General features: G+C 42.9%; 1 protein-coding gene across 3 annotated transcripts in view; it reads left to right on the top strand.

The window, feature by feature from the left end:
* The window catches only part of Slc1a2 (solute carrier family 1 member 2), a 150,446-nt gene that overhangs the window by 80,531 nt on the left and 42,463 nt on the right, over positions 1-27,452 (top strand). For all 3 annotated transcript variants that reach the window (XM_087205597.1, XM_004852038.3, XM_013074848.3), the window contains 5 exons: positions 10,289-10,428; positions 12,667-12,819; positions 14,639-14,889; positions 19,944-20,109; positions 24,610-24,736. In XM_087205597.1, the coding sequence (XP_087061723.1) occupies positions 10,289-10,428; positions 12,667-12,819; positions 14,639-14,889; positions 19,944-20,109; positions 24,610-24,736 (837 nt within the window). The remainder of the gene's footprint in view (positions 1-10,288; positions 10,429-12,666; positions 12,820-14,638; positions 14,890-19,943; positions 20,110-24,609; positions 24,737-27,452) is intronic.

Here is a 27,452-nt window from a genome sequence, read left to right as displayed (position 1 = left end):
TTTAGTGGGTGTTTTCTTTGCATAAAGCACTATATCCATTTCTCAGTAATGGATCTTGGAGTTGTATCTGTTCGCTAGTAAGGGACAATGATCTACATTCACCATGTGCTGAATGTAGCCTTGGGAGGACGGGGAGAGAGAGGGTAGGTAAGGGAAGAAGGCAAGATTACCCAAGGTAGAAAAGCCTGCAGGTTCTGAGTTAACTCAAGGCCTAGCATGTATTTGAGTCCAGGTGTCTCATGTTAATGAACATTGTAGATCTTATCAAACCCCTATTACTACATTTTGTCTTAACGTTTAACTCAATCCACCAGTTTTTACTGAATTCCTATTAGATGCCTCACATTACACGTACAGAAGATTCAAGCAAATATCAGGACATGATCCTTGCTTTGATGTCATAATTTAAGAGCCAACCAGATGAGTCACAGATTCAGGAAGAAACTATGCTCAGTGATAAATCAAATATTTTACAAGCTGAACAGGAACAAGTCTTTCTTCCAAGGCACTTGGGATGGAAAGCTTTCACTCTAGTTTCCCAGAGGTCGAGTGGTGTTGATAATCCTGAAGCCAGGATCGCTCACCATCACCATTTTCAGAGCAGCTGATTGTGGTACTATTAAGATGACTTCAGGAAGTGCATGAAAAGTTAAAGCCTGACCATTTGTGGGAACTGAAAGCTCTTCCTGCCTTTGGTAAGGTCACAAGACATTAGTTGGAGCCTCTGGTGCACTTCCTAGCTAAGGAGTTTCATGTATTCTTTCTTCGTGCTTTATTGAGCTTCTTTCTAAAGCCAGCTTCACCAGAGGAACTTCCCATCTAGTACTTGAGCAGAGAAAGTTCCTACCACACCTTCCCAGAGGCATCTCCCTGATACTGTGGGCTTGGACCACTCCAGTACCTCCAAATCACTCATTCCCCAACAACTGTTACACATTGTTGGTCTTCCATATCCATATCCAAAGATTTCACATCCATGATTCAACCAACCACAGATTGAAAATATATGAAAAAAAAGTTCCTGTCCTGGATATACACAAACTTTCTTTTTTCCCCCTGCCATTATTCCAAAGTAATAAAGTATAATAAGTATTTACATAGCATTCACAGTGTATTAAGTATTATAAGTGATCTAGAGATTATTTAAATATGATTGAGGATGTGCACAGGTTATCATGAAAATACTGTGCCATTTTGTATAAGGAAGCTATGGATCCTCTGATTTTGGAATACTTGGGGATCCTGCAACAAATCCCCCATGGGTACCAAGGGCAAATCTATATACTGAGCTTGGGCTTGATATTACTACTATACCTTCACAGAGTCTGAAGTCTAGCAGAGCAGGCATTAGACATGAAGCACGCCACATAAATAGGATGAGCAGTACAATGTAAGGTCACAGTCGTAAAAAGTAAATGAGGGCCTCAAGAAAGGATTATTCAAAGTAAGAACATTGAGACTTCAATTCTGATAGGAGAAATGATATATTCTGTGAGCATTATGAACTACATCTGTCTGTTAAAAAGTAGGGGAAGAAATGGATAATGAGAGAGGATGTACTGTATTCTACTGTGGACTACGCTGTATCAGCGCCTCTAGAGCTTGGTGAACCAGCCTGCCTCAAGAAACCACCAGTGTGAGAAACAGAGTCTTCTCACCAGAAGGAATTCACCTGGTTGGAAGACTCCTCTTCAGTGGTGATTGAGTGGCTCCATCGATTACTTATAAAATTAGCATATCAAGTTAGTTAAAACCTGAGTGGGCATTCAGCAAGCTGAGTTGACCTGTGGAATCAGCAGGGACTAAATACTTAGTGACTGATCAATAGCCACAAATTTAATGGCTCTTTAGAAGGATCCAAAGTTAAGAAAAGGCATAGATCCTCTGGGAGGACTTGAAATGCTTCCTTGGGTGATGGATGCCGTTTAGAGGCATCATGTTGCTCTGCCTTTTAAAACAAGTTATTGGCTAAGGAGAGAGAGGTGTTGATTTATTCTGTGCTTCCAGGGCCTTCCTGAAAGCAGGAGGAAGTGAGGAAGGGGGTATCTAGAAGATTTATGCTGTTATCTCTATAAAGGAGGCCGGAAATCCAGTATTTGCCAGAAACATTGACCCTCTGAACAGAGTTTTAGAAGGAGCAGATGAGAGGAAATTCAGTGTCTACCACCTGATTGCTCAGGCTTCTTGCAGATACAAGTAAGATACTGTGGAAAGCATTTCGCATTAACTAATGCTATTGTTGTCTCAATCACCACAAATCAAAAAGCTTAAAATAAGACAAATTTATTATCTTAATGTTCTGAAAGTCAGAAATCTGAAATGGGTCTCAGTGGACTAAAATCGAGATGTCAGCATGGAAGTATTCCTTTTTGGAGCCTTTAAGAAGAACCCATTTCATTGCTTTTGCCAGCTGCTAGAAGCTTCCAACAACATTCCTTGGTTCGTGACCCCTTCTTCTATCTTTAGCCAGCAATATTGGACTGAATCTCATGTTGCCATCTCTGGAGTTGTCTCTCTCCCCTTTCCCTCCTCCACTTATAACAACTTGGTGATTACATTGGGCCCACCTGGATAATCCAAAATAATCTCCCCATCTCAAGGCCAGCTGATTAGTGACTTTAATTGTACCTGGAACCTTAAAGCCCCTTTGCTTCAGTCTAGGTTCAGTCAGCAGGGCCTTTGGGGAAAATTGATGAGGACATGGGAAGATGTTCTGGTCCTGAAGAGTTTCTTAGGATCCATTTGTCAAGTGTCAGTATCTCTAAGTATGGAACCTCCAAAAAGAGATCCTTCTACTAGAGAGCATGAACTTTTATTCAAAGAGTCAATGGCATCATGACATTGAGGACCTTGGCTAGCACAGCTGTGGCCTTCACTGTCACACAAGGGAAGTTCTTTTTCTAGACACTGGAGATTTCCAAGCTGAACCTTCCCAGTCAGTCTTCCAGATAGGGCTGTAGCTGGGATACTGACTAAGCAATGATTTAACTGGCTCTGGAACCTTTGGGCACCAAGCAAAAGGTGGGCAAGGCATATGGTAGCTGGAACTTTCTCTGTATCTTGGTCACATCTTAAAATTGCTTTTTTCAGTGGGATCCTTTCCCTTCCTGAAGCACAGCAATCTATCTGCTTTTTCTCTCCTTTCTAGGCTGACCAGCTGAGCTTGCAAAGCAGCACTAATCCCAAGCAGGAAGGAGGGTGGGGAGGAAATTTCAGCCAAAGCAGATGGTGTGCTTTAAAAAATACTGCTTTTTGCATCTGGAAATGGGGCCAATTTCCCTGTGGCTCAAAACCCTACCTGAGTCTCTCCAGTTTACTGAAGTTGTGTGAAGTTTGCAAATTTGTTTTTGTGTTGTTCTGTGAACCAAGGATGGGTAGCAATTATTTCACAGTTGACATACTGTTGGGAACTGGGCTGCTCAAGATGTTCCTCGATCATGTCATAGTCTTATTTTTAGAAGAGGTTCCCAATTTGGGATGATCAAACACCCCACCCAATCTTCCACTAGGTCATAGAGACTCACTGTTCCTTGGCGTTTTAATTCTGTTTAGGGTGGTAGAAGAAGGCAAATACCTTGGAACAAGGATGGCTTAAATCTGTCCCTTGGGGACAATTTCTCTAAAATCTAGAGGCTTTATGCTTAAGGTTGTACTCCTGATCTTTTTTGAGTTCATCTAGTTATTCTACTGAGGTTGAGGGTAGTAGGAATTCTCAGGCCCCACCCACTCTGGCCTTCCTAGGACTTTCTCATCAGATACTCCATCGATCCTTTCCTGAATTTTCTTTCAGAGGAGCTTTCTAATGACCCAGTGAACTGGATGCCATTGTCTAAGAGAATAAATGTCTTATCCAGCCACAGCTGGAAAGGGAGATTTTAACCAAGAACCCAATGGCCATGTAATTATGTAATTGCATTCCATTAACTTACCTTCTATAGGCTGCTCAGTAGAGCTGGTGTTTTAGCTTGTTTCCAGGCGAAACACATACAAATTTTATGCATCCATTCAGAATTCTGTCTCCTAATACTTTTTGCCCATTATGTGAAGACATTCAAAGGCCCAACCTGCTCTTGCCATTCATGTCATTAGTGAGTTTGCCCCTGCCCTTGGCCTGAGAGGAGGAACTCCTTTCCCTCAATTTTCATCCTGAGTGTTTCTGAGATTCACTTCTCTAGTTCCACTGTGAATGATAGTGGTGGTTTTTTAATTATTTGGTAGTGAGTTTGGCAGTTGCCTGGCCCCAGTTCCAGTTTACCTATGTTCCCTTGTCATTGACCTGTCTGTCTTAGAAATGTGGACTGAGAATTGTTCAAGGGTGATGGAGGTTTAAGAAGGTGCTCATGGCTGAATTGCGGACTGCATTCAACCCAACCCAGCTTTACTGATCCTAGAAAAATATGCTTTTGTTGAAGAGATAGAAAAGGCAAAAAATGGAAGTAAAGACTTCCATTTGATTGGTTGTTAGATTGTCTGTTATCTTTCTTACTGTGGAGGGATGTGATTTAGCCATTCATGGTAAATGAAACAATTTTTCTCATGGTAAACTCAAAATATATTCAGCCGTGAGTAACTAGAATGGAATCTTGTATCCCTGAAAGTGTTGTTAATACTTTTTTTACCCATGTGGAGAATTATAGAATCACAGAATTTTAGACCATTAAATATTTTCTAACTCATATTTTACATACTAAGAGTTTAGGACCTAAAGTATAAAATAGGTGAAATCAGTACCTGAATCCTGTTGGTATCTAACATTAAGAATGTGTTTTTACCATTTTGTAGCACTTTTCTTTTCTGTCTGTGATCATGAGCCGGGACTTTACATCCATGGACCCTTGTGCTGTTTTTGACACCACCAGTCAGCAGCAACCCTAAAATTGACACCTAGGTCTCCTTGCCTCCGATCTCATGGGGTCTTATTTTTGCCATCTAGGTCCAAGCCCTACATAATCTGGGGTAGCAGTTAACTGCTCTCTAGGCAGACCCTCAGATGTTCAGGGAGAAGGTTACAAGAAGGTTCAGGGAGGAGGACATATCATTTGTGAAGGCTAGAGTATCTCACAGGAGGACCTTTAGGAAAGTGTGTTTGTGGCTTAATGCATAGGCACAGTGGCTGAAAATAAACAGAAAAAGGGATAGAAGAGACTCTCCATGCTGTGATCCTCTAGCTTTCATTCACAGGACCTGTGGGGACAAGGAGCTGTGAGAGAAGGACATAGTTATTGGCCAGCGAGCACCCTCGACATGATTAAGTCAGGGCTTGCCGGATCTGGGGTCGGGGGTGGAAGGACTCAAAGGCTATTTGGAAATGTCAGGCTGTCTTAGAGTTTCAGATCCTGTTATAGCAAGGATGGTGTTGTTTAGGGAGCTGGGGAAATGCTACATGTGGGATAGTCATAGCTGTAATCACCACTGCATGGTACCCAGTACTCAAAGCTGACATCATTGGCGTTTTTCAGTCTCCTTGATCAAATACACTGCATGGGGCAAAGTCCCTTCAACAAACATAATTGTTGTTCTTGAGGTTCTGACCTAGTATGTCCCATAGGGGCAATTTCTGGACATCTATGTGGCTCTCCTGTGGTTCCCTAGGTCCTTGGGCCCAGGTTCAAACTTAGGCAGCAGAGGAGCAGATGAGTGAGGCCCACTGCAGACCTCATGTCCTCCAGGCCAAACATACCAGTTGCTTTTAGGCTCCCTGGAGGAATGTTCTGCTGCCACCTCATTCAGCCAGCGAAGAAGGAAAAAACAATTGGTGCCAGATGAGGTGACAGTGGAGCATGCAACAGGAAGTTTGTCTCCAGCACCACATCTAATGAGCCTGTTATTATAGGCTCTTGGCAGAGCGAGGCAAATTGAATGCTAATGAAAAGCAGGTTCTGAGAATAGTTGAAAACTTCATGTTAGTCCCATTACAGGGTCTCTTTGAGTCACAGAGGGTTATTTGCATGATAAGCTAAGCATTCCATTGAAACAGGACTCACGTGGATATGCGTGAGAAGGAACTAGGCAATAATTGCAAAATTAACAGCTGTTTAAATAATTCAATAGAGAGGCTAAGGCTGAAGAATATTATAGGCTCATTGTTCAAGTTTTAATTATCCTAACAGCTGTCTCATCATACAGCCTTACTTTTTTGGGCAGTGGAGGCCATTGGAGAGGTCTGGCTGAGTTGGTCTACTGAAACTTCCAGTGTTAAAGAATTTCATAGCTAACTCCTCTTCCCAGGAAGTACTCAAGTAGAAATAGAGGTGACCAATAGTGTCAGGGAGCTCTGTTAAATTGGTGTGTCCTGGGTATTTAAATTCCTCATTGCTTTGTCCCATCTGTGCAGCCATAGGACGTAGGGAGTATTAATAAAGACGTAAGTATGCAAACTGGAAATGAATTACTATATTAATCCAGGGGACCTAATCAGCCCAAGTCCTGCTTTCTCTGCTCACTGCCCCGGAAGTAAAACCTTAGGCTGCTGAAGCCTCAGGCCTTCCCTTATGTCCAACTCACTTCCTTCCAGCAACCATTTCTCCCCTGAGAGCTGGGAGCAATCATCAGAACCCCATCATAGTCATGATGCTAACAGGGCCCAGAAGTACATATTTGACTTCTCATTTGAATCAGTGTCTTTGCTAAAACCCAACATGTGGACGTCAGAGGTTGCATCTGGTGAGAGCTTTAGCCTCCAGGATGGATATACAAATTTCTGTAGTGTATCTAGTCTCTTTAATTGCTAAGGTATGGACAAACTGCATATTTAATTTGAGCAGACCCCTCATTTCCTTCAGGTTTATGTTCAAATGTCCCTTTATCACAGAAACTTAGCCTGACCACTTGATATAAAATTGCATTACTTCCCTATGTCCTATTCTCCACCACCTTTACCTTTCTCCTGCCACCTATTGCTACTTATAAAAGATTTATCTACTCTCTGGTTTTCCCTCTACAATGTCTACTCCATGAGAACAAAGACTGTCTTTTTTGTTTATTGCACTATTTTTGGCTCCTAGACCAGGGTAGAACCTGTAATATGTGGCCAATAGAAATTCATGGAATACACTTGATCTTAGCCAAAAGGCCGAGAAGCGATTAGAAATTCATGGAATAAATGAAAGAATGGTAAGAGCTTGCTGAAGTGTATGCTGCCAGCCTATCTGTAGAGGGGCTGCATTCCTGGAAGAAAACAAGGTACTCTTGAGAAATTCTTAATTTCTTTTAGCAAAATTTGTCAAGCACTAAGTACTAGATGTTAAAAATCACAGTCCTGCTCTCTCAGGACGCATACAGTGGTGCAGGACGCAGTTATCTAAATTAAATCCATTCATTAAGATCCAAGTCAGAAATCAGCCCCTCCTGGGAACTTTTCTTGAGCACCCCTTCTGCCTCGATTTTCTTTGGCGTCTTTTGCAAGACTTCATCTCTATCCATATGACAGGCAGATGATTACAGTCTGTTCCCTTCCTTAGTAAAGGCTTCTTAAGAATGAGGATTGTACCTTACTCATTACTGAGTATGGTGTCTGATACCAGAGATGATCAGTAATGCAAGTTACCCATTATTGCTGCTGTTGCTGTCTGCATTCAGTAACCAGCATTTCATAGCTGTGTGTGTCACGCAGTTTTAATCATGATATCTATTCTTTTGAAGTTATGTAGGCTTAGAAACAGCTCTCTATTATGTTATATAATACTCTATAATGCCATGTTCCATAATATTCTCTATTTTGGAATCTGTTTGTGTTCTGAAGTAGTGATTAATTAGGTAGGCGTAAAATTCTACAAAGTTTTGGGGGGCAGGGTCCCTGAGTCCCAGCTACAGTTTAAAAAATGATCACCAATGTGCATATGTGAGACACTCTTAGAAGCCTGAAGCATCTGTTTAATTCAAAGAGCACAAGTCACAGGACTTCTCCCAATAAATACTTGTGGGTTCGTGACATTTTGGTGCTGCCGCTTTGATGTGGCTGACTTGATTGAGGGCTTCAGGAACATGTTGTCATGGCCTGAAAAGCAAACCATTAAATAGGCAGCAATTTTGAACAACTAAGAAATGTGTGCAACAGGCATCCAGCCACTTCTCAGGACTGGGTGTGTATGTTAGCCTAATATTTGTATGTTTTCACTTTGACATGGCTGTTTTGATGCCTGAAGCTTCATTGCATCACATGGATCTTGCCAGAACGTTTGCTTTACATAACTTGCTAGTCTCACTTAAATATCAACCATGTGCCTGATTCTAATTTCAATGGCGGGGGGAATGCCATTCAGTTCAAAGAAGAAGGCAAGGATATTTACCATCTCAAGGGGGCCATAGAGTTTTGCCAAGAGTTGGCTACGGAAATACACAGACCCCTTCAGAACACATACTACCTCTCTTCTTTGTTGCCCATTTCCTGATTTAGAGCTTCATGTTGCAGTATTGGCTAGAGAAATGTTTAAAAATGGAAAGGGATCCCAATGCAAACATAGAAATATGGTCTACCCATGTTAAAAAGATCAGTTCGATCATTTTCTCCTGCTGTGCTGTAAAAAGTGCTTTGGTGTCTGTTTTACTTGGCAGTAGGAGGAAGTGGTATTAGTGGCTCACTGATCAGAGAGGCCCTTGTCCACAGGCTGTGGGCACACATGCCCTATTTTCTTCCTTAGGTGGTCTGAGTGATCATTAGTGCATGCATGTATTGAGAGGTCAGAGGTTGCCTCAAGCATTAGCTAGATGCTAGGCTACTAAGAGGAGACTAACAAGCTTACGTATTGACTAATATTTTCATCTGAATATTCGACCAAATCATGCAAAATTATTCCCAATGTTAAAACATTTTGGTAGCAAGTATATTAAGCAGCCTGTTATGAAAAAAAAAAAGCAAGCCATAATATTGTATTTGAGTCCCTGGTTTTAACCTTGAGAGTGAAAGTTAAGTTCTTGGCATCCTATTGGAATGGTGGTGCAGTTGGGTAGGTCAACTGAATTTAATGTCATCCTTGTTGGGAACTTGACAAGTAGTGTCTCTTCTTCAGGTTCCCTGGAAAAAGGAACTTCCCATGACAAGCACAATGCTAGCATATTATTGTTTAATTTTCATGTGGTAGGTATCACACCATGGTTTTCACACTTGACACAGCTAGCGTGAGACAGTCAGTATTTGGAGCCACTGCTCTCTGACTCTAAAGCTCACAACCTTCTCACTATAGCAGATGATTCCAAGTCACTAGTCTGCAGATAGGCATTGGTTCCAGATGAAGGTTTGTGTAGTCTGTGGTGAGAATATCTGGGGAAGGGTAACTCCTTGGTATCTTAGAAGCCACTAGCCTGTCATCTGCACAGGGACAGTAGCCTGTCCTTCTAGATATTAAAAGCTTTTCCTTTTCTTGTATCAAATGATGGTGGATGGAAATGGCAGCTATAAAAATGTCCAAAGTTGGCAAAGTAAAACCTTGGCATCCCTGTGTCAATGACACAAGCTTAATTGTGGAATCTTATTGGCCTGGGAAATGACAAAGCTGGGGAAGGAGCAATGTCCCCATTTCCCTGCCCAGGGCTCCACGGGGCAGACTGCCAGGATGACTTGAGTTCCCTGAGGTTTAACCAAAGCTTCACTGGCAGAAGAAAGTGATCAAAATGTTTCTGAAAACCATACTCCTTTGACTCCCAGTGGTCTTGACCGGTGGGCAGTTCAGCAGAGTCCTGATAGTACAGTGGCCTTTTAAAAAACACAGTAGGTTGAGCTCTCTTTCAGCTGGATGAACTGTCTTTTCTGAAAGAGAGGAAGACTTGGGTTCTTAGCATCTGTGACTTTTATAAGATGTGAAAAGCTTGAGCTTGGAGGCCTTTTCATTTTGGCATAACTCAGGCTGCTGCTCTCCTGAAAACATCACCTTTTTGCTGTTGTTAAAAGAATGAAAGAGCTCAGATTTTGGAGCCAGGTATATCTGGATTTGAATCCCGATGTCCTCTAGCCTTGAAACCTTCAGCAAGTTAGTCTCTGTAAAATGGGGTGGAAATACTTCTCTCCCAGGGTCTACACTGGGGGCAACTCTTGGAAAAACCTATCACTCACTGCTTGTGGGATTCCCTTCTTTACCATGAGGATCCTCAGTCTTGGGAATCAAAGCACCTGACACACAGGTGATTGGCGTGTCATGTTGTCCTACCTACAGACAACCTGGAATCCAGAGTGCCCTGAGTCACACTCGTTTTCTGTCCCCAGCGGTGTGGTCAGGGCACTGTGACCTGAGCCACTGAAGGCATGTAGGTGTGGTGCCCACGGTCTCTAACCACCGCTCCACTTCCATTGCAGTGCCAATAATATGCCGAAGCAAGTGGAAGTGCGCATGCACGACAGCCATCTCAGCTCAGAGGAGCGGAAGCACCGACACCTAGGCCTGCGCTTGTGCGACAAGCTGGGGAAGAACCTCCTCCTCACCCTGACTGTCTTTGGTAGGTGCCTGAGCCACCCAAGCCCTCTTCTCTGGTGCTTTTCTGGCTCTGTGGGGGAGCTGGTCTGAGCAGCCAGTCTGCTCTGCCCAATGCCCAGTTGGTTCAGGTATCACTGCTGCAGTAGTATCATCCTGAATCCAACTACTGCAGCTGTGTGCCCTCCTCCTTTGGGTCCTAGTGGTTCTCCCACTTTACACATACGGGTTCCAGTAAGAGTGTCAGCATGCTGATTCCTAGGCCATCCCCATGGAGACTGCCTTGGAGCATCTGCAGTGAGGCCCTAGAATCCACATTTAGCAAACCTTTAGGTGATTCCAAAGCAGGTAGCAAGAGGATCACATTTAGAGAAGTACCTGCATCAAGATAAGATGACCATGGCAGAAAACCCCACTAAAAGGATGCCCAGACTCTGGCCTTCTGCAAAATGTTAAGTTAGATTAATTGGGCACTTTAACTAGGGAGGTCAGTGTAGCACTTTATCCTGATACCTTGACCTGCTCCAGCTTCAACTCAAAAGCCTTCCGTCTTCCCTCCTCAACCTGTGGTGGTTCTTTTGTATAGACTGTTGATAGAATCTCAGTGTTAAATATTCCACCAGGGTTTGTGGAAATGAGGTCAACTGCAGCTTCTTATAATGCCAGCCATGCCATCTCTCTTCTGTCTCTCCCTCGTTCTTTGGTTCTCCCTTTAGCTACGCAGGGAAGCAATACCAATTCATTGTTCCCACTCTGTCATACTGACCCCACACCCACCCACACATCCTCCATCCTGTGGCCTCTCCTTCGAGCCAGTTTTCTCATCTGTCAGGGTCAAGACCAGGAGGTAACCACTGTTCAGTTCACGTAGTGATAGGAAACCACAAGCATGGCTGGGTGTCACAAGGGCTACCCTCCATGTAAACAGATCTCATTCATCACAGGACTGTGAAGAAGCTGGACTATGATTCTTTCTTGTAGAACAGTAAGGTCAGACTTTCAGTCACATCACTCCCTCCATGTTCCTAGAGTTAATTCCTGGAATTAACTCTATAAATCAGACCTGGGAACTCCTCCCCTCCTTTACAGCTAGACTTCTACGCAGCCTCACTGATGGTCCCTGGCCGTCCTTTACATTGGCCATCCATCCATCCATTTTCAGAGATTTAAATTTTTTTGTTTTTTGGTGGGATCTGTGTATCTGTAAAGGACAAGGGGCCTGGCAGAATCTCTGTCTAACTTGGTTCTTCTAAAATTATAGATTTTTAAAGCCTCTCCTTGAGTTTCCGTAAGATCGGTAAGTCTAGGAATTGAGTAAAAGGACCTAGAAATCAAGGACAAATCTGGAAAGTAGATGGATGGAGATTTGCAGTAGTTTGGTCAATTAAACATTTTTATCCGGCCTCCAGTTAAAATGGATGACACATTTAATAGCCAAGGCATGTGGCCAGTCCTGGGCTGGGAGGAGAAGCCATATCAGCCAGTGTGAGTTGTTTCTACTGAAAATCTCTGGTGTTACAATAGGAGCCAAGTCTCCTTCCCCACCTCACCTTTAGAAGGCTCTCCTTGATTCTTCCAGTGCTGCTTGTTAGAATAGTTGGAGCTGTAGAAAGTCCTCTTTATAGTTGTCAAATCAATTTCACTTAATGTTTTTACTATATCTGATATAGGCATCTGTAGAAAAAGGGAAAGGGCGTGTTACCAGAGACCCCTGCAGTGGTCCTGGTCTCCTGTGAGCCAATACAATGTCCGCGAGATAGAAAAGTGGGAAATAAAGACACAGAGACAGAGACTTGAGAGAAACTGAGTCTTGGGCTGATCTAAGCTGCTCTGGGCAGCAAAGACAAAGGACTCCCAGGACATCTGGTGTTTATTACAAGTGTAGGAATGGGAGAAGCTGGGCAGGCCTGGGGACACCTGCTGATAACAAGTATCAAGCAGGCAGGACGGTAGAATGAAGGCACAAGCATATCTTTTGTGAAGAGAACAAAGGGTTAATTCAGAGGGGAAAAATTTAGCTGGAGTCAGTTGACCTTGGCTGGAAGTGAACTCAGCCAAGCTCTGCTGCTTCCAGTGTAACACAGGGGCAAGAAGCTTGTGTCCCTATAGCCTGCTAATACTGGGCAGAGGTGTCTGCTGCAGGCATCATCTAATAAGGCAGAAGCATGAGAAAGGTCAGTTTCACCAAGAAAAGAACATACCTATCCATTTGACTAAGGCAAAAAATAAATTCAGATTTCCCCCCTTTTCTGCTTCCTTGTAGGTGTCATCCTGGGGGCAGTATGTGGAGGGCTTCTTCGCTTGGCCTCTCCCATCCACCCTGATGTGGTTATGTTAATAGCTTTCCCTGGGGACATACTCATGAGGATGCTAAAAATGCTCATTCTCCCTCTCATCATCTCCAGTTTAATCACAGGTAAGACCACCTCTCTGGTGTCTCTCCAAAGGGAATTATTGTCCTGTCCTGGCTTTCATATTGACTGTAAATTCTACATTTGGCCAAGTGAGTGAATGTGATCATCTGTGTCATTTCACTTCAAAGCTTTGGATTTCCTGCCTCTGAAATGGAGATGATCAACCCTAAAAGAAAAAAATGCTTGCCATCTGTTGATTGGGCCACCTTTTTCTCTAATCACAAAAGATAAAAAGGAAACAGCCCACATGTTAAAGCGATATCTCTAGTGATTTTAATTTTTAATGTATATTTTCTCAATTTCCTAAATTATGTTTTGTTCAGAAACTGATAAAGGTAACAAATGGAAAAGGACATTGTCTTTATTATTTAATTTGGCATGGACAGTGGTGAGCACTAAAAATAAATGAAATGTTAGAAATGAAAGCCCTTTGACTTTTTTAGGAGAAGGGTGCTGTTAAAGTGTAGCATCGGGCTTACTTATTTTTGGCTAAAAGGATTAATTATTATATGTAAGAGCATTTTTTCCCTTTGCCATAGGGTTATACTGTTAATTTCCTCCTTACTAAATAATATTGCTCCAGCAGGGCATTGGTTGGTGTTTAAAGACTAGCTCTTGAGCTGAGGATGCGAAGCTGGGCCTTGTTCCATATATGGGTGCCAGTTATCTGTGACCTTGAGAAATTGCCCTCTGGACTGACCATCTTATGTAGGAGGTGAAGTACCAATAACACCAAGAGATTCACATGTTGTTCTTGGTTGTTTTAAAGTCCCATAGGTAGCTGACCACTGAATCTAGTGGCTAGAGCTCAGGATCAAGTGCTCAGGGGCTCGGTGGGGTGTTATCAGTCACCCCTAGGTTGAGTGAATCTGTGTTTTTGCTTCAAGTGGTTCCTTCCAAACCAGAGAAAATGTTCTCCACACTTGTTGAACAGATTGTATGTAGGCCAAACTGGTCAGGAAACCTGACTTTCATTGGCCAGAATTAGACCATAGTTTGTAAAGAAAAGGAAGTCATATATAGGTCAGTTTCAGAGAAGTTAACATCAATGACTTCTCCCCCACAGCAAAGAGGATGGATCCCCAGAAAGAGACTAAATCTTTCTTGACTAGTAAAAGAAGGAACTGAAATCAGGAAGTGGACACATTGAAACAACAACTGGAAAAAAAACCCAGTGAGACTGGAGTTTTTGTGACTTGCTTGGAGTTTCCTCTAACCTCCCTCAGTATAGATGAAGCACCACCGCTGGCAGCTGCCTTATGCACGTGTTTTCTGATCCCTACATGAGGTTGGGAAATAAGGAACATCATGCTTCGCCTCAGAGAGATGAGAGGGCTCTGCTGAGTCCTCATTCTCAGATTCTGCATTTCAGTGACTAGTGAGGTATTCAAAAGGCATTTTGAGCCGCACATGGATCTACCAGCTTTTTATTTTCCTAAGTCAGGACATTAAGTGATACTAATAAACATGAGAAACTAGTGTGTACCAGCACCATCACTTCATAAAAGAAAGGATGCCATGATGGAAAGGACATCATCTCACAATTAAAACTGAAATATCTTCAACTTTAAGTCACACTTGCACATTGACAAAAATGTAGTGAACAACCAGTTGCAAACTCTGAACCAGACAGTTGCCTGCTCTCCTTAGTTCTCAAGAATCTTGAAAATAAACATGGAAAATAGTCAAATATTTAGTACTAGATTTAGTTAACCATGCATGCATTTGAGTAATAAAAAGCCAAGGATTCTAGACGTGGAGAAATGGGTCATTAGCAGATACATAACAAAATTAATCTTTCTGGATTGCTTTTCAACCCAGGGTTGTCAGGCCTGGATGCTAAAGCCAGTGGTCGCTTAGGCACGAGAGCCATGATATATTATATGTCCACGACCGTCATCGCTGCTGTGCTGGGGGTCATCCTGGTCTTGGCCATCCACCCTGGGAATCCCAAACTCAAGAAGCAGCTGGGTCCTGGAAAGAAGAATGATGAAGTCTCTAGCCTGGATGCCTTCTTGGATCTTATCCGAAATCTCTTCCCAGAAAACCTGGTCCAAGCCTGTTTCCAACAGGTAACCTGAAGTCCTGGTGGTCTGTCTTCTCCAATCATCTAAGTTACTGAAGTGGTAGCTTAGACCACTCTGGGTAGCAATTGTCTTAATATTTAATTGTCTCTGTCTAGGCCCAGGGTTGTATGACACGGTCTGGGCTAGGATCTTGACTTGGAACCTTGTGGTATTTTTTAACTCCTCCCCCCTTTTTTCTTGCTTGCTTAATGTCTCTTTGCTCTGAGATCTGCTTTCTTCCTCTTCTTCCTTTTCTTTAAGTTGCTATCTCTGAGTAATCCACAAGTACATTTTTATCAGTCATGCCCACAATCCTTTGAAATGCCCAATGATGCTCAGTCTTGCAGCGTAGCAAAACCACGTGTAGCACTTTTAAAAATATATAACTAGCCTATAGAATCAGAGTCTGTAATCTTCCAAAATGCATTTGAGGTCTGGATATTTTTTTAAGTTGTGGATTTGAATAGTATGTGTGGACCTGAAAAGGCTGAATAGTATAGAAGTACATAAAATAAAAATTAGAAGTTCCCACTCTCCCTCCAAGAGCTACTCATATTGGGCATTGACTCCTATCATACATCTTTTTTCCCATGTGTGCATGTGTATATGACCTCGAAAACAAATTCAACCCATGATGCCTCTTGCTTTTCTCATGCAGCAGTGTAAAAGGTTCGTTCCTTTTTCTATGATCATGTAATATTCCCAAAGAATAATGAATTCCTAGAAGTGGAAATGTCTTGAAAAAAGCTGTAGAATTTGTTGAATGTTGCAACATGGCACTATAGAAGTCATTGGCAGTGTGTATACTCCAACCAACTGCATACATACATATGGATTTCTTTTAAACTTGTGATCTTTAAAAACAGATGATTCTATTGAGTAGAACCACTGAGTCAGCTGCCTAGGCCCCACTCATGACTAGCTCATTTTCTGTTCCCACAGCAAGCCTACATTAGAACACACCTCAGTTCTCAGCAGCCCAGCTAGAGGCTAAGCTAGATACACTGGGACTCCTCTAGCCATTTCCAGGAAATCACAGAAAAAAATGAATTTAGGAAACAAGAAGCTTAGAGGAAAGTCTGTATTCCCAGCTGTCCCTAAAATGCAGTTGCCAATCCATACAGAACCCAGATTACTTTAGGCCAGGATATGATCTCTAATTTTAAATACCATTTTACAAAGAAATGATTTGTAATGGAAATGATGGATATGCTCATTAACCTAATTTGATTATTACACTGTGTATACATGTACAGAGGAACAGCACAGTATACCCTATAAATACAGTTCTTACAACAATTAATAAAATAAAACTTCAAAAAACATTTAAATGCCATTTTGGTGATACGGGGAGCATGGACCTGTATTAAAAGAAACTGTCCTAGGCAAAGGAGTAGGATGAGGAGTGACAAAGAGATGGAGAAAGGGGTGCTGCTGTAGCCCTCTCAGTGTCATGTGCTTGTTTTTTCTGCTAGCCAGAGTAGAAAGATGAAATTGCTTGCTTTGGAGCAATAGACCCACTGACTGCCAAGTATTTTCTTGATGTTATAGAAAGCTGCCTGGGAGTGAGCTAGGAGAAGATTGAGGTTGGGAGCCCTGGGAAGGTCAGATCTGGGTCTGCTGGCTTGGTCTGTTTATCTTAGTCCAAACACCTAGTAGGCAGGACCAAGAAGCAGCCAGGTCCTTGAGTGGTTGCTTGGGTCTTGGAGTGAGTTTTGGAGGGATTGGCCATGTTCACGCTCAGGGACCTCTCTGTCAGTGGGCAATCTTTGCAGTTAGCTGCCTATGGCAGGGGACTCTGTCTGCAACTATGGGATGGAGGACATTCCCTGTACCACCTCCACCCTGATTCCATCACTTCACAGGCAAAAATTATATGAGCAATGGTTCCTAGTCCCCCAGCTAAGCACAGTCAAAGTCCCTTTGAGTTCAGACAGTCTGAGGAATGACAGTGTAGAACCCATCCTCCACCCAAGGTAAAGGTGGGTATATCCTTAAGCATGGCACACAGGGTCTTAAAGAGGTGTTGAGGTGAGGAGTCCATTCTTAGAGTGTCATGGCATTCCCCAAAAGAGAGCATACACAAGAAGTCGCTTTCATGTCCCTGAGGGATGACAGGAAGTGACTTAAAATCATATCTCTTGAGTGATGAAGGCTTTCTGGTCAGAAATCAAAAGAATCAGAGATCAAAAGAAGCTAAGCTGTCCCTGGAATGGAGGCTGCCTCACCCACGGCAGCAGGGCGTGGCTTGCCCACATCAGGTCCCTGGGTCTTTGAGAGCAGGGAGGGAGGCAGGAAGTCCTGCTACTTGCTGTCTGGCTGTAAGGTTTCCAAGAGAGTAACTGGCTATAAAGTGTGGCCTGACAACATTAAATCAAGTCCAGCAACAGAAGTCACATGGGATCTTTTCCTCTGGGGAATTCAGTGATCAGTGTGTGTGTTAGTTACTTTTCTTTAGTTACTGAGACAATGACAGAAATACCCGATACCCAAAGTTAAAGGGGAAAGAGTTTACTTAGTTCACAGTTCATAGAGCTTTCAGTCCATAATCAGCTGGCTCCGAGGCAGAGTGGCACATGGCAGACGGGTGTCACAGAGGAGAAACAGTTCATGGCACCTACAAAGTAGCAAAAGCACCAAGGGAAATTTAACAGCATCTTTCTGCCCCTTTTATTTTATCCAGACTACCAGGATTAGGGTTGTGCCAAACCGACGGTGTACTGGTTTAGTAACACACCCTTAATCCCAGCATCACACACTCTAGATTCAGTTACCTCTGAAAAAGCCACCTATGACTGCATGAGGCTTTGGGGGAACATCTAGACACAAACCATAACGGTGTGTGTGTTCACCCAGCCACTATTTGTGAGTGCTACTGACTGCTGGGCTCTTTGCTTAACAAAAGATGCCACAAGGAATGACAGGGACAAGGGCCCAGCCCCATGGACCTTATGTATGTTTAAGAGGCAGGAGAGAGCCTGAAGCAAACTAGGTGCACACACATGAAACTTAAAAACTGTGAGAGCTAGAGTCAGGAAAAGGATGGACTGAGTAGTAACTAGTAACGCCAGGAGATGTCTGAGGGGATCAGAATGAGTGAGGTCAGAGAAGAACTGGGGAGAGCCCTTGAGCAGCCTGGCAAAGGCTGGAAAGTATTTGGTATGCTCAGAGAAGAGAAGGGAAGCTGGTATGTGGAGAATGAGTAGTATTGAGTGAAGAAAGGAAAAGCCAGCTCAGGCCAAGCTCACATTTGCATTCTTACTCTAAAGGGGTTTGAATCAGGGAAATGACTGGCTCTGGTTTTTTAAAAAATCAATCTGGCAGCTGTGGATATAGAGGGAGCTATAGGTAGCCATACTTTTCCGTAGATGGTAGGTAGACAAGAAGAAAGGGGGTAGTAAGTTAGGAGGCTTTTGTAGACTTTAAGGAGAGAGATGATGGAGAATGGGATGTGGTAGACTGGAGCTGGTACCCGGATGGAGTTGTACAACACTAACAGGCTCTGTGAATCCAGAATTCAGGTGAGGACCAGGCCTCAGTTCCGGTGTTCCTATCCCTTCAGCTTTAACTGAAACCCCTGCCCTGTGCTGTTTGGATGTAAGATTTTGGAGTCAAACACATGATTTTGAACCCTGTTTCAGTAACGAATCAGCAGCCTACTCTTGGGTTAGGAATCTGCCCTTGGGTTAGTTACTGCTAAGAGGTAGTAGATACAAATAAAATAGCATGTGAGCTCTTACCTGAACTTGAAAGCCACATTTAGATCCATGATCGTTTCTCCAGCTAACCTGAGCTTTAGCTTCCTTAGCATTCTCAGAATAGGTGGCCAGCTTTCTTCCCTGGGTGCATGACTCTGCTATACTCGTGACTTCCATTCTGATCATTCCTGTGCTGTCTTTTCATGCCACTGGTGCCCAGAGCAAGGGGTGAGGGACCTGCCTGTTCTTCCACACAGCTGACCCTGGGCATCCTTTCTGCTGCATCAGAGCATGTGGCCAGGCTGGGACTGAGACACCTGCCTCACCTCTGGGAACACCACCTTTGTCATCTGGTCGGCTTGGCCTTGCTGCCTGTTGGGCCCACTGTGGGAGGATCAAGTCCACATAGTTTGCCATTCAGTACAGGGAGCGGGAAGAACTCAGTAGCAGTCAGGCTATTGAAGTTGAAGTCCCAGCTCTGCCAGTAACTGTGATGTCCGCAAAGTCACTTAACTTCTCCATGCATCCTCTTCCATATCTATTCAGGGTTCAGCCATCTGCCACCTTCTACATGCCAGTGCTGACATTCTAGGATTCTGCATGAATTTTATTTTAATGCCCTGGGATATGGTGGGCTTGGGGGATCAGATGTGAATTTTCTCAGCAGTCTGCATGCAGGGTAGGATCACTGCCTCGGATGCTGAGGAAAAGCGTGAGAGGTTCCTCGGGACCCATCTGCAGGCTTGGAAAACATTGAACAAGGGTTAGTTGGTATAGCTGCCCAGAAGGAATGGATATTTTCCAAACTTACATTTGGATCTGGAATACAAGCAAGTGCTCCTGCCATGGTGGCTGCTGCCACTGTTACGCTTGGTGCCCAAACAGAGATCCCAGTGGAGCTTGGCTCTGGAAGGAGCCCAGACTGAGGGTTGGGCTGCAGTGACTGTCCAGCAGGCACAGAAGGCCATCTAGCTGGGTCACACAACTCTGAGGGCCATCCAAGTCAGGCTTTTAAACTTGTCCCTGAGGCCCAGAGGTACGATCATGAGAATGAAAGGAAATGACATCCATCCCCCAGTTTTAAGCTTGTGTCCCATTCCATTAGGTCACAATGCTTGTAGCAAAGTACAAGCTAATTTTATAAATTCTGCCATTGTTTAGGATTAGGACAGCTGCATGCAACTATATGTGTGTGGTAAAATGTCACTTTGTTAAACAAACATAAAACATTCTCCAATGTTCATAATGTTGTTTGGGCGTTTCTTAATTATTTTCAATATAAAATACTTTGGCCAGATTTTGTTGACCTTTCAGACTAAACCTCATCTTTATGATTTTCTTCTTCTTTTTTTACTCCCTTAGATTCAAACAGTGACAAAGAAAGTCCTGGTGGCCCCTCAGACAGAGGAGGCCAATGCCACCAGCACCCTTGTCTCCCTGTTGAACAAGACTGTGACAGAGGCCCCTGAGGAAACAGAGATGGTTCTCAAGAAGGGGCTGGAGTTCAAGGACGGGATGAATGTCTTAGGTAGGCAGACTGGTGGTCCGGGGTTCATCTTCCTGGGGGTGGTGCCTCTGTCTCCTTGATGATGGTGGCCCACCTTTCCTGATGCTCATTCGCCAACCCTGGGCTCCTCAGCCTCCCTCCATCCCTTGTCAGAAACTGATAACTCTGTTGTCCTCTAGGTGGAGCAGGAGGCTCTCTCTGGGGAGCAGTTGGAAAGCCAAGGGGTTTGAGAACCAAGCAATTAAGGAAGAGGGAGGAGAGATGGGCAGAAGACAGAGCCTCAGAGGACTTAGTGGCTAGAGTCTGGAGTCCGGCTAGGAAAAGAGGAAGGGGCTGACATTTGTTGGGCACATCCCCTGACTCTCTGGATGGTCTTGGCAAGTTACCTTGCGTGCTTTTCCACATTATTAAGTTACACATCCATTTCTCCGTTTCTTTCGTTTCTTAAGCAGTTTTTGAGCTGTGCCTGTGCACCAGTACTTTGCTAAGCACGGCATTGCCTGTCCCCACCTCTCACCATCTATAAACAAATGTAAAGCTATCCATATTGTAAAGCATTGAAATAAGAGCCAAAGGGGCTTTACAGATTATCTTGTTTAGCTCTCTGGGATTCCAGTAAGCCCTTTCCCCCAACCTAGTAACTTCTTAGCATTCCACCCCAGAGCGACTCTAATGCCGAGTAGACTTGGGCTTGGATCCTTGTGGGCCACTCCCTGATTACCTGACCTTGGGCAAGTTGCTCCACTTCTCTGAGCCTCAGTTGTGAAATGGAGATGGGATTGGCTTTGGGTCTGTAGATCACTGGGAGGATTAAATGAGGTTGTGCATGTAAAGCACAGTAGTACCTGTCCTGTGCTCTATTCAGATGAAGTAGGACCATTAGTAAAAGTGGGTGGTGAGCTGAGGAGCTCAATCAGAAAACAGCCCTTCAGGGCATGACATTTCCCTCAGGTGAGAGTCTCCTTTGCTCACTTTACTCCCAGTCATTTCCATTTTAGGGGTCCACTCCCCTCCAAAATCCACATCCACGACTAGGATGATATTCCCAAGACAAGAAAGAGAGACATTTTTTCAGTCCATAGAATTGGAGAAATAGGGTATCTGGGTTTCTAAGCAAGGTCTTCCAAGCAAGATTTCTAAGGACTCAGGTGAGAGCTGTTTAGAAACAGATGAGTTCAGTGGTCCTTTTCCTTTGTCATCTAGATCAACTGCCCTTGTCTCTTTGGTTGGGTTGCCAGATAAAATGTAAGAGGCCAGTTAAATTTTAATTTTAGATAAATAACAAGTAACTTTTTAGTGTAGCTCCTACATATTACACTAAGAAAATTGATTCATTGTGAATCTGAAATTGAGATTGTAATTGGGTGTCATATTTGTTTGTTCTGAATGAAGTAGCCCTCCTCTTTACCCACCCAGATTGTAGAAAGAGGCAGAGGGAGCAAGATTGTCCCAAGATTGTCCTGAGAAGCAGAAATGGATCTTTTTTCTTTGGCCTGGCGGGAAGCCGGTTGAGTAAGTGAGAGAGACAGGGAGGAGATAAGCTTCCTAGGCTACCAGGCAATGAAAGATCAATAAACATTGTTGACAATCAGAGGAGAAAGTGGGAGAGTTTCTATGAGAAAGTCTGGAGCTGAATTTTCAGGGGAGTCTTTTTTTGTGTGTGATTTTTTTGTGGTACTGGGGATGGAACCCACATGCTACGCAAGCTCTCTGTCGCTGAGCTACACCCCATCTCCAGAAGGAGATTTTGCAAACATCCTTAGCAGCTCTTTCTCCCACTGCCCAGATATCTGTGACCCTTCCAGAACCTTCCCAAGTCTCCCCATCTCTTCTGGAAGGTCATGAATGAAGACCCAGCCCCCTTTCTCACAGTATCCCCCACACTCTTAAAGAGGCCGTGGTCATGAGGTAAAAGCCAAGCCTTTGGAATGAATCAGTCCCATCCTGGTCATTTCAGTGCTGGTAGATTCTAGGAAATCACATGACCTTTGGCAGTGCTGGGGAGTTTCAACACAACTTGCTGCTCTTTCAACTCCAGTGACCAAGTGTAAGAGGGCTTTGTTCAAGTGGAACACCCCAGTCCCAGTGAGTGATTTCAATTAGGCAATGTTTATGGAGGGAAATGACAAGCTGAATGTGGGTTTCTATCCAAGTGCAGATCAAGGCTCTGGGAAGTTAGAATTGTCGAGAAACTTCCCATTTACCAATCATGGCTGAAATAAGGTTCTTTCCATGGTCTTCCAAGGGTAGAGATGGTGGCTTTTTGTGTTTGCTTTTTCTGTCCTGCTCTTTGACTTTGGAAAGTCCCAAGGATTGAACACTGAAATAAATGAAGATTATAGACCTCCCACAGAGATCTATTTCTCTCCTAAAAACCCTCCAGAACCAGTTCTGGACTCTAATCTCAATTGCTTAAAGCAACTCCAGTTGTTCCTTTAAAAAATCTCTGTTCTGTACTCACAGATATGGCCAGGTCTGCTGACCCTGAGGGGAGCTTTCTCATTCCAAGTCCTTGGGACTTAAGACCTTGAGCATTTTCTCTTAAATTTTTCAAATGGCATTAATGAAGTAATGTTAGGTATTTTCTGCCACAATAGTCAGATTTATTGTTTTTCACCACATACCTAGCAAACTGTTCTCCATGGGCTTATAATCAGGAATAACCTGAAATTGATTTCGTGCTGCAGAAGTAGTCCAATTGACTGGGGTATAATATTCAGTGAGTCCTTGCCTTTCTGAGCCAATAACTCCCTTGTGAAGTCAGTTGTCAAGGTCTCTGACTAAGAGCTAAGAAGGGAGATATTAAATACTAAGTACATGTATTTGCAACCCGGAGTGTAAGGGTCGATTCTTTGGGCTGAAGAGAGGATCCTGCAATGGGTAGTTAATCAGTCTGGGTTAGGTAGTGAGGCTAGCATTTCAGTGACTAGGGGAAGGGTAATAATATCAGAGGTTCAGGGAGAAGAAGTTTCCCTCTAAGAGAATCAAATAATAATGCTACAATTAATGCTAATTATAATGGTACAATTTATCTGACACAGGTTGAGACTCCAGGCATAACTAGACATGATAGGAAACTGGATATAATATGGAGGGACTAAGAATTAGCCTGGCAAACTGGGGGAGGTTAGGTGTGGGGAAGAGGATAGAGGGAGAGAGATGAGAAGATTGCCCATGCTTCAAGGTCAGAGAAAAAGTCTAGTGGACAAGCAAAGCCTTATAGCCAAGGGTACAACAACACTGATTTATAATCTATGTAAGTAGTTGGAATTGGGGCCCAAAAATAGGAAATAATGGCTCAGGAGTAATTGTCAACACACAGTAATTGTCAAACAGAAATCTAGCAATCTCCAAGTATTACTGGGAATATCTGTTAGCCACATTGCAAGCCCCAGTGGTGGGTCAGGGTGAGAAGCTGAGGAGGTGGAAGGACTGACTTGGGTGGTGGGGAAGAATCTCCTGGAGACAGAAAAGGCAGGCCTGCTCTTGGAGGAACTAAACTACAGGGCACATTCCCAGGACCTCTGGTACAGGGGATGAGGAAAAGCTATCACAGAAATAAGAAGACCCACGATCAAATGTTGCACTTGCTCCAGGACCTAGTGCGATTTAGTGCTGATATCAAGCGCAAAGACTGAGCTCCTCAAATCATCGGGAGCGGGGGGAGTGGTACAGTTTACCGTGGAGTGGTACAGGGCTTAACCAGGGTGTAAGGGAAGGGAGAACAGGGCTGGGGCGGGGGCAAGAGGGGCAAAATCTGACACTGAAATCTGTTCTGCCTTTACAATCCAGAGAGAGAGAGAGAGAGAGAGAGAGGCATTCTAACCATTTTAATTATGAAATGAATATGAATTATGGCAGTTTTGAATATAAATAACAGGTCACACTTTTAGAAGCTAGATAAATTGGACTTTCCCAAACTTATTTTGGATTTCTTATTGTTTTCCACATTATTTTTCAACATTTCTCCTCCTTCTTACGTTAGGTATGCAGCAACAGAAAAATAACTTTAACATTTAGGAATTTTCAAGAGTGAAACATACCAGCCATATATTAATTCAAGGCCGGACCAAAATAATTTAGACATCACCTTAGCAAAGACTTTATTGGCTAATTGGTCTCTGCTGTTCCAATATTGGCTCCAAAGTATGTATGATAATCCCCAAGTTCCAACCTTTCTTTGTTAGTCCTTGTAATAAGGGAATCTGCTTACCCATGATTTCACAAGATTTCATAAGGGAGGAGGTTAAGGAAACACCTTTTAGTTTGGAAAGAAATTTAGATAATTTTCTTCAAAGAACTACACTTGCAGTTTAACTCGCTCATGTAAATATGTTAAGGAAAGCCTCAGTTATCCAAAGGGAAAACACTTTCAGTGTAAAATGTAATGCTTTTTGTCTAATTTATAGGCTAATGAGCAGTGACTCTGAACTGCTCCACGTGTGAAAAATGATAAAGAACCAGGGAAAAGAAAACATATTGTATAATTTGTCTTTCCGTGTGATGTGATTCACCCAACAGGTCTGATCGGGTTTTTCATTGCCTTTGGTGTCGCTATGGGGAAGATGGGTGAGCAGGCCAAGCTGATGGTGGAGTTCTTCAACATTCTGAATGAAATTGTAATGAAGTTAGTGATTATGATCATGTGGTAAGTGCCTTTATTCTTACTTCAGATTAGCTGGGTATGAGAAGAACTTGAGGTCCCCAAAGGATACTGGAGCCCTTCCAGCAGGAAGGAGTGAGCGTGAGGTGTCAGATGGCTCTCCAGAAAAAATTTGAGAAAGGGGTCGACATCTCCTTTCCTTGAGCTTCCCCTAGAACAGATGTCAGCAAATGATGACCATTGGGCCACATCTGATGATTGTATTTGCTATGAATTGAGAATGGGTGGTTTTTTTTGCTTAAATTCTTTTATTGGTACATTTTAGGTATACAATACGTTTACATTCATCATTGGGTGCTTGTACCTGTACATGATGCATCTTGGTTCTTATTTTTTCCCCATTCCCTGTGCTCCCTTCACCCCCTCCACCTTTTCCTATTTACAAAGGCTTTGTTTCCATTTTTTTCTTTTCTCATAATTTCCCTTCTTTCCTTTCCCCTTCCGCTCCCACTTCCCCTACAACTTTGGACCTTTTCTTCCTATTTTGAATTATCAATTATTCATTTTAATCATTTTAATCCTTATGTACACTTTCATTTTCTCACACTAGAGAAACTATTCGGTATTTACACATGTGGGTTTTGTTGTTTTACATGTCTGTCTTAGTGCAGGCTGCTATAATAAAGTACCATAGATTGCTTGGGTGGTTTGTACAGAGCAGAATTTGTTTCTCATAGCTCTGAAGGTTGGAAGTCTGAGATCAGGTGCTAGCATGGTCAGGTTATGCTTAGGGGCCTCTTCTGAGATATAAATGACCAACTTCTCTTTGGGTCCTCACATAGTGGAAAGAGAACAAGACAGATCTCTGGGAATTATTTAGTAAGGCCATTGTTTTAGTCCATTTCAGCTGTTATAATGAAATACCTTAGTCTGAATAAATTTTAAATAGTAGAAGTTTGTTGCTCACCGTTCTGGAGGCTAGGAAATCCAAAATCAGCTTCCCGGGCAATGCTAGATGTCTGAATACAGAGATAACTGGATTGACGAACTTAATTCTTTCCTCCATTCTGGTTGCAAATCAAATTGGACCAGAACCAAATCAAATTCAATGATTAGATTTATTGTTGACCTTATGGGGAAATTTGACTCAGTTCTCAGCCAATTCAGTTTGCGACCAGAATTGTGGAAAGAATTGAGTTCGTGAACTGAATGAAGCACCACTGTATTTTGTTTGTGTGAAGATTTCAGATGACAAGGTAGTACTGTACAAAGTATCCTTTAAATGCTTCAGATCCATACAAATCTGCTGAAAGTTTAATAAATAATAATACATAAAATGGAATATGCTTCTTTAGGCATCAGAATCTGCCCTTGTTTCCTAGAATTTCTCAAAGAATGTACATTCCTGCTCTGAAGACGATGCTGATGGTGTGCATAATGTATGCAGATTTCTTCCTGCTTCCACACCTGTATCATTTCTACTGAGCCAAATCTTAGGAAAGGGAATTGTCCAGAAATCTGATGAGTCTGTGGGATAAAGTGTAGCCTCCCTTCTCCCCAAGACTGGAGGGTGGTGTGGATTAAGAATTTCCCATGCATTGGAACCCAAACTCCTACAGTATAGCCTCATCTCCTGGGGGATGAAGAGACATTGTGAAGCAGGAGTGAGGCCTCAGGAATGATTCCTGACAGCTGTTGGGTTACCTCATCTAGGCAGTCAGGAGGGTGTTAATGACGGGAGATGCCTGATTCTACACATTCCTTTCATTCTTTAGCTGCCTCACATTTGATAACGATGTGTTTAATGTTCTGTGTAAAAAAGCCACACACTCTAACTGACTGCTGAAAGCTGAAGCAATCAGGTTTTTTTTGTATTCCTCTCTATGTAGTAGTAAAAATAGCAATAACAGTAAAAATTAACATTGAGAAGATAATAGTTATTAAGTTATAATCCAGAATTATTAATTTTTGATACATATTAGTACTACTGCTATTACTATATGTGTATTAGCCCATTTATTATTGAGGAAATATTATTATTAAATTATATCTAAGATTTACCAAATTCCTGCTATCTGCTTAATATTATCCTAGATTTTTAACACGAATTAGATCACTTTTTCCTTGTAGTATTACCTAACAAAAACAGGCACTTTCATTAGCCCGAGGTCCAGATGAGAAAGCACAGAGGCTGGCCTGCCCTGTGCTGTGGAGTTATGCGGAAGGTGGTGTCTAACTCAGTGTCTTTCTGACTCCAGATTGGGTGGAATTCAGGGTCCTCTTGTAACAAGCTGTGTGACATTGGCCAGGGAGGCACATTCCAAACCCCAATATCCTGGTCCTTAAAATGAGATGTTTGTAGAATCCAGTGTTGCTGTGAGAAGCAATTTAGATTGTGAATCACAATCATGGAACATTTTCTTTGTGTTGGAAACTCTCTTGGCATTTTCGTGAACTGGCATTACTATGGCTGCCTTGTTAAGACCGTTATTATCATCTTTGGAAGTATGGCCATTTTCACTATATTGGTTCTTCCTACCCAGGAGCAAGGGATGTCTTTCCATTTTCTTATATCTTCCTCGATCTCCTTTTTCAGAGTGCTGTAGTTTTCAGTGTAGAGGTCTTCTGCTTCCTTCGTTACATTGATTCCTAGATACTACATTTTTTTGGATGCTATTGTAAGAGGAATTGTTTCCCTAATTTCTCTCTCAGTGAGTCTGTTATTTGTGTACAAGGCGGCTATTGTTTTTTGAGTGTTGAC

The sequence above is a fragment of the Heterocephalus glaber genome, unplaced genomic scaffold (genome assembly GCF_053883595.1).
Source record: "Heterocephalus glaber isolate CG9 unplaced genomic scaffold, H.glaber_assembly_v1.0 deba00000594, whole genome shotgun sequence".
Classification (NCBI taxonomy): Eukaryota; Metazoa; Chordata; class Mammalia; order Rodentia; family Bathyergidae; genus Heterocephalus; species Heterocephalus glaber.
The sequence above is the reverse complement of the archived record's forward strand: the minus strand, read 5'-3'. Positions and strand labels throughout refer to the sequence as shown.